The sequence below is a fragment of the Octopus bimaculoides genome, chromosome 9 (assembly GCF_046866305.1).
Source record: "Octopus bimaculoides isolate indiv1 chromosome 9, ASM4686630v1, whole genome shotgun sequence".
NCBI lineage: Eukaryota > Metazoa > Mollusca > Cephalopoda > Octopoda > Octopodidae > Octopus > Octopus bimaculoides.
In genome coordinates, this window is record NC_142936.1 from 36,398,611 (window position 1) to 36,414,073 (window position 15,463).

At 34.7% G+C, this 15,463-nt stretch overlaps 1 protein-coding gene across 5 annotated transcripts in view; it reads right to left on the reverse strand.

The window, feature by feature from the left end:
* Positions 1 to 15,463, reverse strand: part of LOC106878847 (laminin subunit alpha) — a 250,341-nt gene that overhangs the window by 102,638 nt on the left and 132,240 nt on the right. For all 5 annotated transcript variants that reach the window (XM_089357441.1, XM_089357440.1, XM_089357439.1 and 2 more), the window contains 12 exons: positions 14,809 to 14,958; positions 14,463 to 14,555; positions 12,767 to 12,850; positions 11,437 to 11,558; positions 9,716 to 9,824; positions 7,935 to 8,048; positions 6,094 to 6,212; positions 4,620 to 4,706; positions 4,039 to 4,250; positions 2,897 to 2,997; positions 2,286 to 2,466; positions 389 to 529 (listed from right to left, as the gene is read on the reverse strand). In XM_089357441.1, the coding sequence (XP_089213567.1) occupies positions 389 to 529; positions 2,286 to 2,466; positions 2,897 to 2,997; positions 4,039 to 4,250; positions 4,620 to 4,706; positions 6,094 to 6,212; positions 7,935 to 8,048; positions 9,716 to 9,824; positions 11,437 to 11,558; positions 12,767 to 12,850; positions 14,463 to 14,555; positions 14,809 to 14,958 (1,513 nt within the window). The remainder of the gene's footprint in view (positions 1 to 388; positions 530 to 2,285; positions 2,467 to 2,896; positions 2,998 to 4,038; positions 4,251 to 4,619; positions 4,707 to 6,093; positions 6,213 to 7,934; positions 8,049 to 9,715; positions 9,825 to 11,436; positions 11,559 to 12,766; positions 12,851 to 14,462; positions 14,556 to 14,808; positions 14,959 to 15,463) is intronic.

Sequence of the window (15,463 nt, forward strand, 5' to 3'; positions counted from 1 at the left end):
AGATGGTTAAATAACTCCTTATATTGAACTCTAATATCTCCCTCTATTTAACCATCTCAAATTATCTCTGATGAAGGGATATTCCTAATATTCCAGAAACAGCTGTAAGACTAACTTGCTCTTTATAAATGTCCTGAAAATTCCATACAGATTCGGCTTTGTTATCTCATTTTATCTAACACACACACACACACACACACAACAGGTTTCTGTCAACCAAATATACACACACATATATACATATATATATATTACACACACACACAAACATAAATTGCACAGTGACGCAGCAAACTCTCATTACTTATGTGAACTTGAAGTCTTAATTGTCTTATATTAGACATCTAACAAAACAAGTAATTATATATACATAAATTAAGTTACTCACGGCTGCATCCTTTCCCAGGTATTTTGACCCAATCTTTAGCACATCGATTACAAGAGCTTCCTACATAACCTTCCATACAACGGCAGACACCAGTTACAGGGTCACATGTTCGGGAAACTCCACTTCTTGCACAAGAACAACCTGACATATAAATAATATTAAATATTATATATTACTTTATAATATATTAAAAGCAACATCCAATAATATATCAAATATTATATATCACTTTATAATACATTAAAAACAAATAAAGTGTTTTACAGTATATTAGATATCATAAACCCTTTATGATATATTACAAAGGAGATTTGTTAGAATTTTTCATTAATTGTAATTGTTTTTATCTTTACACATTTTCTATATAAATCCCTACTGTCCCTTTGTCTGTGTTTAAACAATTTTTTCTTATTACATAAACATATTTGCTAATTTTAGACTTATTTTTTCCTTTTTATATTAAAACAAAAATGTAATTTATAATTAAGTGTTATAAACAAAAAGAAAAAAAGTAGTTTATAACAATATTAAATATTGTAAAACACTATATGATATATTAAAATGCAAATCACTGAAGGAAATTACTCAATGAAAAAAACTGTAGTTATGTATGCTTTATCGATATGCATTGTGCATAAAGAAAATTTTAGTAAATACACCTAACACATAGGCAGGCTGCTCATGCAGAGGTAATGCCACATATCTACTAGATGGTCAAACTAATACAGTAATTATCGTGTATAATGCAGAAATAATCTTGAGGAATCCTAGTAAAGCAATGAAAGTACAAATATATGTGAGCACAATCAAAGGCCCCTTCAGATCCAGGCTCAATGCCCATATGTTTTTATTTAATATCAGAGAGAGATGTAAAATCACAACATTGGCAAGATATATATATATATATATATATATATATATATATATATATGGAGATTGAAAGGAAGTGTTGCACAATATAACATCAAATGGAGACTGTTGGAAAAGTGCAAACTTTACCTCTATAGTAGTAGGAGGTACGGACTCTATTTAGCAGAGAAAAGAATCATATTGACTACCCTGCACTCAGGGGCCTACCTGAACTTTAAGTCTGGTTAGTGTTTCTCCCATTGGTGCTTCTCTCACCATAAACAAGCAGTTAATTCCTCCCACACACATAGCTTATATATATGCACTTACATGCATATACACTGTTACAAATACTTAACCCTCCCACTTCTCTCCTAATTTGCTCCCCTACCTCTCTGCTACACCTCCCTATTTTTCTCTAACCCCAAATCACCCTCTCCACTTCATTTCTCCCCACCTCTTCACTTAACAATCAAATATCACATAAAACTGAAGCGGACATTTTGTCACCTGTATGCTGACATGAAAATCACTGGCTAAAAAGGGGCAAATCGAAGGGACATAACTTTGATGTGCTTCAGATACAACTTTGGTTCTTTCATCCATGATTTTCGTTTTGTCTTGTTTTCCAATAACTCTGAGACTCATAAACAGGATGTGGCATTTTTATGCTTCCAATAGGAAAGAGCCCAGGCCATACTTTTCTATTCAGTCATGTTTGATGATTGTTAATTTACCTCTCCAATTCTGGAAGGTTACTAGCATGAAACCATTCAGCAACATTAATTAGCTGCTATGAGACTATTACAATAGTAATAATAATGACAATGATGATGATAATAATAATGACAATGATGATGATGATTATAATAATAATAATAATTATTATTATTATTATCATTAGTAGTAGTAGTAATATCATTATTATTATCATCATATATTTCATGTACATATACAGAGACAGATAGCAAGACTGTAGAAAGAAATGAAACTGGAAACAAGCAAAAAGTCTCTCCTTTGAATAGGAATCAAAGAAATATCTACTTACGTTTACAACCGTTTGCACCATAATCCCAGTAGCCATCTAGACAGCGGTCACACTTACGTCCACCAGCACCTGGCTCACATCGGCACTGTCCAGTCATATCATCACATGAATCGGAACGAGAAGCAAGACCACAATCACAACTCTTGCAGCCATTGCAGTCTTTGAAACCATAATGATTTGGCTGTCAATTCAAAAATAAAGCAAAGAAATTTGTATGTCTGCCTGTATGTAGGTATGTACATATGTAAGTACATATGCATGTATGTATATATGTACATATATAGGTATGTATACATGTACATATTATGTATGTATGCATGCATATATATGTCTATGTGTGAATATATGCATGAATCTATGTGCATGTGTGTATATGTATAACATGATCTACATCATAGATGTACCAGTAATTACTATAATGAAGATTAACCAACTATCTCCCACATACAATTTATTGTATACGATTTATCGTATACCACAAGATTTAAAGCTTACATATTATTTAATCCATACTAATACAAAGACATACATAACAATTATATATACATACATGTGAATGTCCGTGTGTGTGTGCACATATATACATGTACATAAATATATATAACACTTACCAAGCATCTGTTACATCTCTTCCCAACAACATTACGTTTGCAGTAGCAGAAACCAAATGTATCATCACACTTAGAAGTACCACAGGTATCACAAGTACACCCTGCAATCAATCAAAAAAAATTTATAGCATTTAGATTAATTAAAATTGATGTTTAATGAATATAAAAATTCTCTTACATATATACATACATAGTGTACACATATGCTGGGATCTACCTTCAAAGACTGAGTGGGATTGCAGTAGAGAGGGATCTGAACTTATGCCAGGTTTTAAGAAGCTAAAGTACAATAGAGGCACAGGTGTCTCCAAGGTTATAGCTAAAGATGCTTGCCCAGTGTGCTGTGCAATGATACTGAACCCAAAACTACTGCAAATGTCTTAAGCACACTGTGATGCCTGAGGCTAAGTAACTGAAGGAGTAATTGCAGAAACATGAAGCTAATTTAAAATCTACCTCCAGGTTGAACAAATTGGATTTGGTAGATAGTAATTGATGTGTGTGTGAGTGTGTGTATGAGAGAGAGGGGGGGAGGGAGAGAGAGGGGGAGAGAGAGAGAGGGAGAGAGAGAGAGAGAGAGAGAGAGAAGATGTATGTGTCTTTGTTTTGACATCAAGTGATAGTTGTAAGTGCCATTTTCATGTAAGTAGTGTCATTCTTTTCCAATCTTCAATGAGAACATATCCAGGCAGGGGGGAATATTACCTTACTTGGAAACTGGCTGTAGAAAATCTGCTTCAACAAATTCTATCTTAATCATGCAAGCATGGTAAAGTGGATATTAAGATGATGATGATAATATATATATATATATATATATATATGGAGGAGTATATGTGTATATATGCATATGTATGTATGTCTGTTAATCTTGATATCAAATGATAGGTATAAATAAGTGCTACTGTCATACAAACAGTATCATTTGTTTCCAGTCTTCCATGAAAAAGCATGTCTAGCCAAGGGAAAATATTGGCTTGCTTGGAAACATTTATTTCTGAGATCCAATACCACAGCAGAGTGTGGTCAGTGGAGGTTCAATCATATATATGTCAGGAATATACAATAGCTGAGTTCACCTCATATACTCTACACATGCTGCCCTTATAAAAAGAAACAAATTAATGAATTAACAAACTTACTTGTACAGTTCTTTGCTATAACTGGATCACCAAACCATCCTTCCTTACACATGTCGCAATTCTTGCCAGCAGAATTATTTGTGCAGTTTCTACACTCTCCAGTTTTTTTATCACAGCTGTTAGGATTATTGAGATCGATGTTATCACTACACTGGCAAGGTTGGCATGATCCACCAACCATCAGTGGATCTCCATAGTATCCTGGAGAACATCTTCAATAAAAAATGGTAACAGTTAATTTTTCTAATGAAAATTTAAAATTCATACAATAAGTGCAATAAGAAAAATAGGACCATCTTTTAAATTTTTGTCCCTCTTCAGACACCAGCAGCAGAAATATCTGAAGTATGGACATATTATATTTTCATTGGCATAGTCATAATTCAGGCATTATCATGTTACTGTTCAAATTTCCCCAGTTCACTTATAAGTTTGTATCTAATTACAAAAGAAACCTTACAACTATTTTGAACGTCTGATAAATTCCTGTGATATCCCTAATTGACTTGCATCATCCCATTTAGAAGTATTTATTGTTCCAACACAAACAACAATTAACATTGCTGAAATAGTTCACTTACTTGTCACATTTTGCACCTCTGTACCCCTCCTTACACGAGCAGAAAGTGGTGGCACCATGAGAATTAGTAACACAATTTTTGGCAAAGCTGCAAAAGTTTAAAAAAACAATCAAAGTATATATTTAAAACAGGGATATATATATAAGTTAATTAGAGGATATATTAACCTCTTAAAGGAATGATTACATCCAAGGAAACATTGGTTTTATACCTAATATATTGGGGAAATAAAATTTCCCTAAATCAATAGGTATATGTTAAGCATATAATCCGTATTCAATACCACCAGACTAAATATATGCAGTTATTTTATTTCTATTTTTGTGTGTGCATGAATTAATACTATTTAATACTATTGAATTGAAGGTTATAATGTGTATCTATGTGTATACTATATGCTTTATGTATGTACTTATGTGCATGTATATGCATATCTGTGCATTTATGTATGTCCATACGTATGTATATATATTTATAGATGTGTGTGTGTGCATGTATGAGTGTGTATATACATGCATGCAGTTATTACTGGGCATCCAGCTGTAGAAACTTTGCCAAATCAGATTGAGTCTGGTGCAGCCTCTGGCTCACTAGTCCTCAGTCAAACCGTCCACCCCATGCCAGCATGGAAAGCGGACGTTAAACGATGATGATGATGATGATGAATTCAGCACACATGTATATATTGAGAAACCGTCATGATTAGATATTTTCTTGAAATGCTTAACCACATGTAAACTAATTTAAATTTCTCCAACCAATGGGCACTGATTAATACATAGAGTCTGTATGTTAATTTTTTCTTAAGCAAATATTTTGCTGATCCCTTAATTATATATATATATATATATATATATATATATATATATATATATATATATATATATATATATATATATATGTATGTATGTATAAGTGTTTATGTATGTATGTATGTATATATATATATATATATATATATATATATATATGTACATTTTTATGTATATTTTTATATATGTATGTCTGTATGTACATATTATCTTGTTTATTTGATATTTTATCTTTTATTTTTATTGTATTTGACTTTTTATTTTATTTTAATCTACCTTTTTATTATACTTCATTTTTTATTATATTCAAATTAATCTGTTAACCCTCACACACACACACAAATAAAAATTAAATAAAATAAAATAACAAATATTTAGTCTGCTGGTATGAACTAAAAGGTCAGCATGTAATCTTTTAATGTATATCTTTTCCCCTGATATTTTGCTCATATGTTATAAAAGCAAATTTAAAGCATAAATTTGTAATTTACTTAATGAGTACAAATGGAAACAGCTGTAGGAAGTAAGATTTATCAATTTATTACTAAATAATTATTAACTTTCAACTCTCCATTTTCTTTTCCTCTATTGAGTAATTTTAAATGCACTGTTGAGGATTTTATCAAGCACATGTGTGTGTGTGTAATAAACATTGCACCTACTTATTTGAAGCAACTGGCATAGGGCAGGCACAGATTGCACAAACTCCATTGGCTGGATCTCCAGAATAACCTGGTTTACACTTCTCACAATAAAATCCTGTGGTGTTGTCCTCGCAGTCCTGTTGTGGAAGAAAGAAAATCATAAAATAAATAAAATTAAAATAATGTTTTGTTTTCCTTGCCACAAGAGCAACAGAGAAGGTGGCATTGCAGGGACAATTTACAAAAACATGTGGAGGAGGTGGCAAGTACTCTTTACTCTTTTTACTTGTTTCAGTGATTTGACTGTGGCCATGCTGGAGCACCGCCTTTAGTCGAGCAAATCAACCCCAGGACTAATTCATTGTAAGCCTAGTACTTATTCTATCAGTCTCTTTTGCCGAACCGCTAAGTTACGGAGACGTAAACACACCAGCATCAGTTGTCAAGCGATGTTGGGGGGACAAACAAAGACACACAAACATATGCACACACATACATATGTATATATACATATATATAACAGGCTTCTTTCAATTTCCATCTACCAAATATACTCACAAGGCTTTGGTCGGCCCGAGGCTATAGTAGAAGACACTTGCCCAACGTGCCATGCAGTGGGACTGAACCCGGAACCATGTGGTTGGTAAGCAAGCTACTTACCCCACAGCCAAAAAAACAACAGCAATATAGAAAAAGATGCAAATGTCTCAGTAAGGGGACAACTAGATCCAATCAAGGAACCTTACATATCACCCTGACTACGAATGGCAAATGCTCTCTGCCAGCTGTGTTCTGCCCAACCATGCAAGCCATTCTTACCACACTCACTCTCTCATCCACCTAAGACCTCACTTTGTTCACCTCCCTCTCTAAGAATTTGATAAGAAACTGGCCCAAGAGGAAACTGTCTTCACACTTTTCAATTTTACCCGGCATAAAAGCTTTTTGCCATAGCCACTACACAGAGGAACACTGACAGCCCATCATGGCTAAATAAGGTAACAGGACATTCCTCACAATGGACTGCTAGCTACATTGGTCCCACACACAACAACAGGTGTTTGACATAGCAATGTGTAGTGTCTGCACATGTTGATGGTTTTGTAACTTTGCACGCATCTTAAACAAGCACATCCAATGGCACCCAAATCCCAGCAGATTTTAACCTGAACAAGCAACACCACCAAGTAGCACTGCCAGGACAGGAATTATCTGTTTCCTATTTTTTAAAGATCATGGAGTGTGATTTGAGGGAGATTTGACTGTTATTTCTAGCATGTCATGCAATCACATACAGGCTTCCTTATCTTTTGTGGTAGTGCTGGTGGTGATAGTCATAATAGTAGTTGTTGCTCTGTTTTTAGGTGATTGAACAGATCCTTTAATTAAAGGGAAAGATCCAGCTAAGACCATTTCATCATTTGTTTTTGCCATAGTATTCCTAGAATTACATTAATCAATGTATCCTTCCTTTTCTAAAATGGGTAAGATTTAAGGAATATCTGGCTGCTATTTCTAGCAGGTGGTTTTAGATTAGTTGTATTGGTCTTTGTTTTGATAATGGTGATTGAGGTGATGATAATGGTTGTGGTGTTAGTGGTGGTGTTGCTTGTTGTAATTGTGGTCTTGTAGATGTTTTGTGGTGGTTATGATGGTAGTAGCTGTGACTGGGGTAGTGGTGGCAGTGATTACATTTGTGGTAGTAGGAGTGGTTGTGGTGGTGATGGTGGTGGCAGTTAAAATGACAGTAGTGTTAGTGGTGGTTGTGGTGGTGATGATTGTGGTTACGGTGGTCATGTTGGTGTTGTTGTTGGTAGTAGATGGTAGTGTTAGAGATGGTTTAAAAAAATTAATATTACCAAACACTCTCCTGTTGTTGGGTCACACTTCTTTGTATGTCCATTGCATTCACATGGAGAACACAAACCAAAGAATGGACTTTTCCGTCTTCGGTAGTGTCCAGGTGCACATTTCTGCAATGATAGGGTCAGAGGAAGTTATTAATCCACCAGAGTTGGTGTTAATAATTAGCAAAGTACAACCAAATGGAGTAGAAGTAAATTATAGAAAGTGAATTGATAGAACATCTGTGGCACATAACTAGCCAATTGTTACAAACATTAAGACAATATTGTGAAATATTTATTCACGAGGTGCACATAAACAAGGTTGTCTTAGTAGCATTATAAGCCCCTGAGCAAATCAATGACAGCAAACAGCATACATCAGAATTGGGCCTCTAGACCCACTGCGCCCTCATGCAACTGCCTTAGGAAGTATTGCACAAAAAACAGTAAAAATCCAAACAATAATGTATCTATTCATTCTTAATGCATTTTGGCAGATACAAATATGATTATGAAAAGTCAATAAAGATCCACTTATTCAGTACTGTAAACAATAGGAACACTTCCTTTTGTCACCAATCTCACATTCTTATATCATCCTTTACCACTTCATCGTCTACTGAATGCCCCTTTTTCCTGAACACCCTCTCATATTTACCACTGGTCCAGCAATGGCCCACAACATTTGTTTATTACTCGCTATATCCACTCCTATGTACATCTGACCCACATCATCTGTCACTGTACATCCCTTTCTTATTTCCTTCCACTTCACATAGTCTCCCAATTTCTCATGTATTTATGGTCTTATTAAACTGTTGCTCTTCATCTCCCCTTTTTTGTACTGCCACCTATCACCTCTTCCTCTCTGACCCACACCTTTGTCCTTCACCTCCTCCTAAACTGATAGCTACCAATGACTATGCCTTCACCTATATTTACCATTCACTGCATTCATCTCTATCCTCAGTTCTAACCATTTGTCACTTTCTTTTCGCATGCTTGTGAACCAAACCACCCAACTATCCTCAATTCTCTGCCCATTTTCTCTTTTTAATCACCTTCTTGTACCTTGAGGATATGTGAAGACACCTCATCACCATCTTTTCTCTTGTAGCAAGAACTAGGAGTTGAACCCCATTCATTGAGTTATCGGGTTAGTGCAATGGGTGAACCAAAATTGAAACTTGCAATTATCATGTGCACATTCTATTTATCATCCATTTAACTCACAGGGGATCATGTCACAGAGTCAGAACATCATCTCAAACATCTTTGAGATTTACACCCTTTTCTTTGGTTTTAAGCGATCTGGTGCTAAAAATCTTTGTAGAAGTTGAGAGCAACCAGGAAACACACAACTTATTTCTTACTACAAGCAAGCCAAAACAATTGCAGAAGTTGAGAGACCCATCAGAGAATAACACATGATTCTTGGTACCTGCATGTCTGTGAAGAACCACTTGTCTTTAATGCACCTCTATATGTAAGCACTAAAAGCCATATTTCCTCACCTCTCGCCATATGAACCAAAGGTAGAGTGCTGAGTACATTCCATTCATGTTCCTGTCTCTAGAGTTAGCTGCTAATAACTAGAATTTAGGTACTATGAAAGTTGACTTTATATCCTGCGTCATGTCCAGTAATTCTCCATGTGACACTTTCTAGCAGGAGTAGATGTGTATCTCCTCTACAGCAAGATACCTGTTCCTACACACACACAAATACACTTATATAAACAATAATTGTTTTAGGGATTATTATTTCAGAAATAGTTTGTTGGGTTTTTTTACCTCACAAGAAGTACCTCTGTAACTTGGTGGACAATGGCATTTTTCTACTGTATGTGCCAGATTTCCATTACCATTTTTAGTAGCAACTTCTAGCTGAACATTGCTTAACCTGTGCAAGATACAGACAAAAGACAAACAGAAAGTTTCATTAATATAAAAGTAAAATCATACTTCTGACAAATGTATTTTTGTGCTAAATTTTTTTCTCAAAAGTAGGCAGCAAGGAAAAATAGGCAACATATAGAGAGGTCTATGTCAGGAAGCAACAATTTCAGTTTATAGAACAAGTGTGATATTGTGCTGGACAATGAACTGTACAGTGTTTCAATACTAACTATGACACTCAGCAATGTCCCCCCGCACTGCCATATTTAATGAGGTTCCTCAATCCTATATTATAAAAGAGAAGCTGATCTTTGTCTGTCTGTAACAACACCTGTGTCTAGAGAGGTAAGAAGGAGAGGAGAAAAAGTTAGAGAGAGAGAGATAGAGAGAGAGAAAGAGTGTGTGTGTGTGTGTGAAAATACCTATTAGGTAGTGTTGTCACCTTACTAACTAACATGTTTCAATTAAAAATACAAGAATTTTAAGGGCAAGTTTGTCAACACAAGGCAACACAAACTTCAAAACAGTACTATGTATATATATATATATATATATATATAAATACATATAGTTATCTTTGTTTGTTTGTTTGTGTGTGTGTGTGTTTGTGTGTACGTGTGTGTATTTTTTCAACACATAGACAATGCAACACACTTTAAAAAAAGACTTTCATTTTGAACAGTTTATGATGGTACATGCATGATTAACAGATATTTTTACTGTCAGCATTGTAATGGGTAACAACATGGTCTGCTATAAATAGCAGGCAAAATTTCATACATCAAACTCCAGCATCTTTTAAAATAATGCACACATTGGATGAAGTGGTCCTAAATATACACGAAAAGGATTGGTCATGATTGGAAAATATTTTATCATAGGTTTATCTCGTCAGACCTGATATGGGATTAAGCAACAACATTTTTCATTGTGTTAGAGCTCCTTGCTATAAACAGATATTTTAGGAAAGACAAAGCTTATCAGTGTAAGTAGCAAGAGTTCAGACAATTTCATTCATCAACAGCTCAAAGCACAAATTCTTATATAATCATGGAGAAGATAACACAACTCCATTCCAACACATTCTTCCTTAGTAATCACGAAGAAGATTTATGCACAAGATCACTTAACAGTATTTATAACTCAATGAATACTCTTTGTTTCACAATATTACAAGGATAAAATACCTTAATTTCAGAATTAATAGGATAACCCATTAAATTTGTAGTTCTTATGACAAATCTTTCTGAGATGTAGCACTAGCAACTTGTACTTTATCCAAAAGAAGAATGTGTGTTATTTCCTGCATTAGATTAACAACATTGTCAAACTGACAAAACATTATACAATGACAATACTTGACAATTATTACTATGTATGTAGATGTCAATACAACATTGTCAAATTACCAACAATGGATAACACATTACATAATGATGGCATTCAACAATTATTACTATACATAAAGATGTCAATACAACATTGTCAAATGTCAACAAAGAACAACACATTACATAATGACAATACTTGATAATTACTACTATATCTAGATGTCAATACAACTGTCAACAAAAGTCAAATGTCAAACAATGAAAAAGAACTGCATTTAACATCACCTAATCTCAAGTACTTTACTCAAATAGGATGCTTTGATGTAAATTCCTTCCAGATGTGCCAAGACCATCATGAATTGATCTCTTCGCACAGGAGTGCTATGGATTTCATGCATGAAGGTATACTGAAAAAAAACAAAAAAAACACAGGGTGTGAAGAGTAAATTGTCACTATTTTATATTTTTAATTTTGTACATTCACACTGTTTGTTTTTGATTTTGTCAACTACACAGTATAGTAGGGTCAGTTAGGCACCATCTGTGAGAAAAACAGTACTATGATGCAATTCACTCTGCCAGAAATTTGAAGACAATATGCTGCACTGCTTGGCATTTGTGCCAAAAGCTCCAATACGAACATTTCAGGGTGTTTAGTGGCAATCTGAGGACAGTTCAATCTGAAAATATGTACTGAGAGTGATGAAAATAAAACATCCAGTCAACATCATGGTGTTTGGAGTGATCACTAGTGATGGCAACATTATGCCACCATTCATCTTCCCACATGGCCTCAGACTCAACATGGAGGACTACATCAAGTACCTGGAGGAGGTAGTGCTGCCCTGGGTCAAGAGTGTGGCTGCTGGAAGACTCTACGTCTGGCAACAGGACTCTGCACTTTGCCACACACTCAGGAGAACCCAGTCATGGCCGTCAGACAATTTCTATGACCACATCACCCCTAACATCTGGCCACCTAACTCCCCAGACTGCAACCCACTTGATTATTATGTGTGGGGTGCAGTTGAGCAAGAGACCAACAAAACTTCTTGTAACACCAAAGATGAATTGAAGGCAAGGATTATGGCAGCATTCACCAACTTAAACAAGGAGACTGTCCAGAAGTGTTGCAGGAGATTCTGAAGTCGTCTGGAAGCCATGGTTGAAGCCAATGGCGATTTTATTGAAGAAATTTACTCTTTAGTATTTCAAGATATTTTTATGTAATTTTGGTAAATATATCTGTTAAAATGAAATATCAGTGTTATTTTCATTTTTGCATAATTTAGACAACAGTTTATTCACCACACCCTGTATACATATATATAAAGCATACACATACATATACATAAATGCATATGTACATATATTCATACATACATATATATATATATATATATATATATATATATATATATATATATATATATATATATGCATAAATGCTTATATCAGAATGTTTATAAATGGATGTAGTATGTGTGTATTTATATGTATGTTTCTCATATATACAGAAATTCAGCAATACCTATCATCAATGCAATAAATAGAAAATAGAAAGACTTAATCAATTCATATAAGAATGAGGAAGTATCAGTTGTAGAGTCTTTACCTCGCGTAGATCCACAATGAATTCTTGTCTCCGGTTGTTCTCTGGAGGATTCTTGCTGTAGTATGCCAATGACATGTTGTTGCCCTGGAGAAAATCAGATCAATGATACACTTTGAGATTTGATATAGTGCATATACATGCATTATATATATATATACATACCTCATAAAAAGATGTGAAGTGCAACACATAACCAAAAGTCAGGTTTAGTATTGTATTCCACACTCTGCACCAGAATTCAGCGTAGTATGGTATGGGATATCAACCTTAGGTTAAGCTAGTGTGTGGAATATGAGCCAAATAATATAAATAATAATATGCAGAAAATAGGTATGGTATTCAATGCTCTGTAGAATATACACATGTTTTACCAAAATGCTGTAGTAGTTATGTAACAGTATAGAAACACTATGCAATCTTATACCTCACTGCATCAGTGTTTTGCAATAATGTAAAATTGCATAGCACTTCAACAACGGTTACAACAATGGTTATGTGATTATTGTAGCATTTAGCTGAAATGCATGTTCTATAAAGCAATGAATACCATACCTGTTTCCTGTACATTATACATATATGTCAGTCATAGGATCGCAGTTTCAATTCCCAGACTGGGCGTTGTGAGTGTTTATTGAGCGAAAACACCTAAAGCTCCACGAGGCTCCGGCAGGGGATGGTGGTGAACCCTGCTGTACTCTTTCACCACAACTTTCTTTCACTCTTACTTCCTGTTTCTGTTGTGCCTGTGATTCAAAGGGTCAGCCTTGTCACACTGTGTCATGCTGAATATCCTCGAGAACTACGTTAAGAGTACACGTGTTTGTGGAGTGCTCAGCCACTTGCATGTTAATTTCCCAAGCAGGCTGTTCCGTTGATCGGATCAACTGGAACCCTCGATGTCGTAAGTGACGGAGTGCCAACATACATGTATGTATATATTAAACACCATGCCCAAAAAACAATGAAGAAGGAAGAGGGTGGGGAGAGCTAGGAGGGAAGAAGACAGGAATACTGTAAGAAATTATGAAGAATGAAGTGGAATGTAGCATCTATGATAGACTGGTGTTACTCATTGTTGCAGTCAGCTCCGATTAAGCAGATCTATAATCAAAAGTGTTCCATTCATGATCATTTCACCATTGGGTATAGTTAAGGACAGCATTGCCAAATCTCGTTCTCTTATTGTTGTTGTTGTTGTTAAAGTAGCAGAATGTGATTAAATGGAATCTGGCAATTCTAGATTCCACAATTGCAACTGTATACAGGTTCCCTGTTTTATGATGTTGATGGAAATGTTAATGACCATAACACAGCAAGTGAAGCAATGATAATGATGAGAGGAGAAAGGAGGAAAATGATGATAACATTGATTTTGGATAACAAGAATGAGGGCAATCTTGTAGTTGTTGTTGTTGTTGTTGTTATTATTTTTTAACCCAAGGTCTTCCTTGCACAAGCAGACATATAATCAATGTTAATTCTGCTAAGACCATCCCCATCATTTTTATTTCTCAGACATATAATATCTAAAAGAATAATATGCAATATGTCTTACCATTTTTTAAGATGGAAGATGGGATTTGAGAGAGATATCACTAATTCTAGCAAGTCAAACAACCATAAGGAGACTCCTCTTGATTTAACCATAAAAATAACAAAATTATAGCTGGAATAAGTTTAAAGAAATATCACTTACCACCAAGATAACATCAGGTCCTACAGTTTCAACACCATCTGGTTTACTTGAGAAAACAATCTTGTAACTCAATCGGCCACCATAAGAAGGAATCTGAAGATTTAAATTAATCCATTTTAGATCAACTGAAGATGATTTTTTACATTACACAATAAAAATTTACATGTAATATATGTTCTTTGATTACAAAAAATGAGTACACTGATAACAAGAAATGTCTTTGATAACAAGAAATGTTTATTCTTTGTTTCTTATGGGCAGACGACAGATAAATGTGGACATAGCCAGTAGTTGGTAATGTATTCATTTGCAGTAAACAAGATAAAATTTGTCAATATTCACTAACCTTGTTACCAAGATAGGCTGAAGGGGCAGACCAATAGATTGCTTCGCTAGGAATAGAGACCTGTTCATTCACTTTGGCTCGGATGTGGCTACTAGCAATAATGTTAACTCCAATAGTATTTTGGATATTCCAGTTCCTCAATGTGGATACCTGTGAAAAATACATTTAAAAGTTAATTAATTTTATTCAAATTTTCTTATCTTTTAGAGAAAAAAACACTGGTTGTATGGTTAAGAAGCTTTTTTCCCAACCACATAGTTACAGGTTTAGTCCACTGCATAGGACCTAGGGCAAGTGTGTTCTATAATAACCTCAGGCTAACCAAAGTTTGTGAGAGGATTTAGTAGATGGAAACTGAAAGAAGCTCATCATATATATGTGTGTGAGAGGGTGTATATGCTTATGTCTCCTTGTCTTGACATTGTGTGATATTGTTGAGGAGCATCACTGTCAGACAAGCAGTGTTGTTCATTTCCAATATTCTATGGAAACATGTCTGGCCATGAGAAAATATTAATTTGTTTAGAAACAGATGAGGCATGGTGACAGGAAAGGCATATTACATTATATATGCACTCACTCTCAATATCAGATATTACATTGCACACAGACCACTCTTAATATTACATATTACACTAAATGTACACCCATTCTC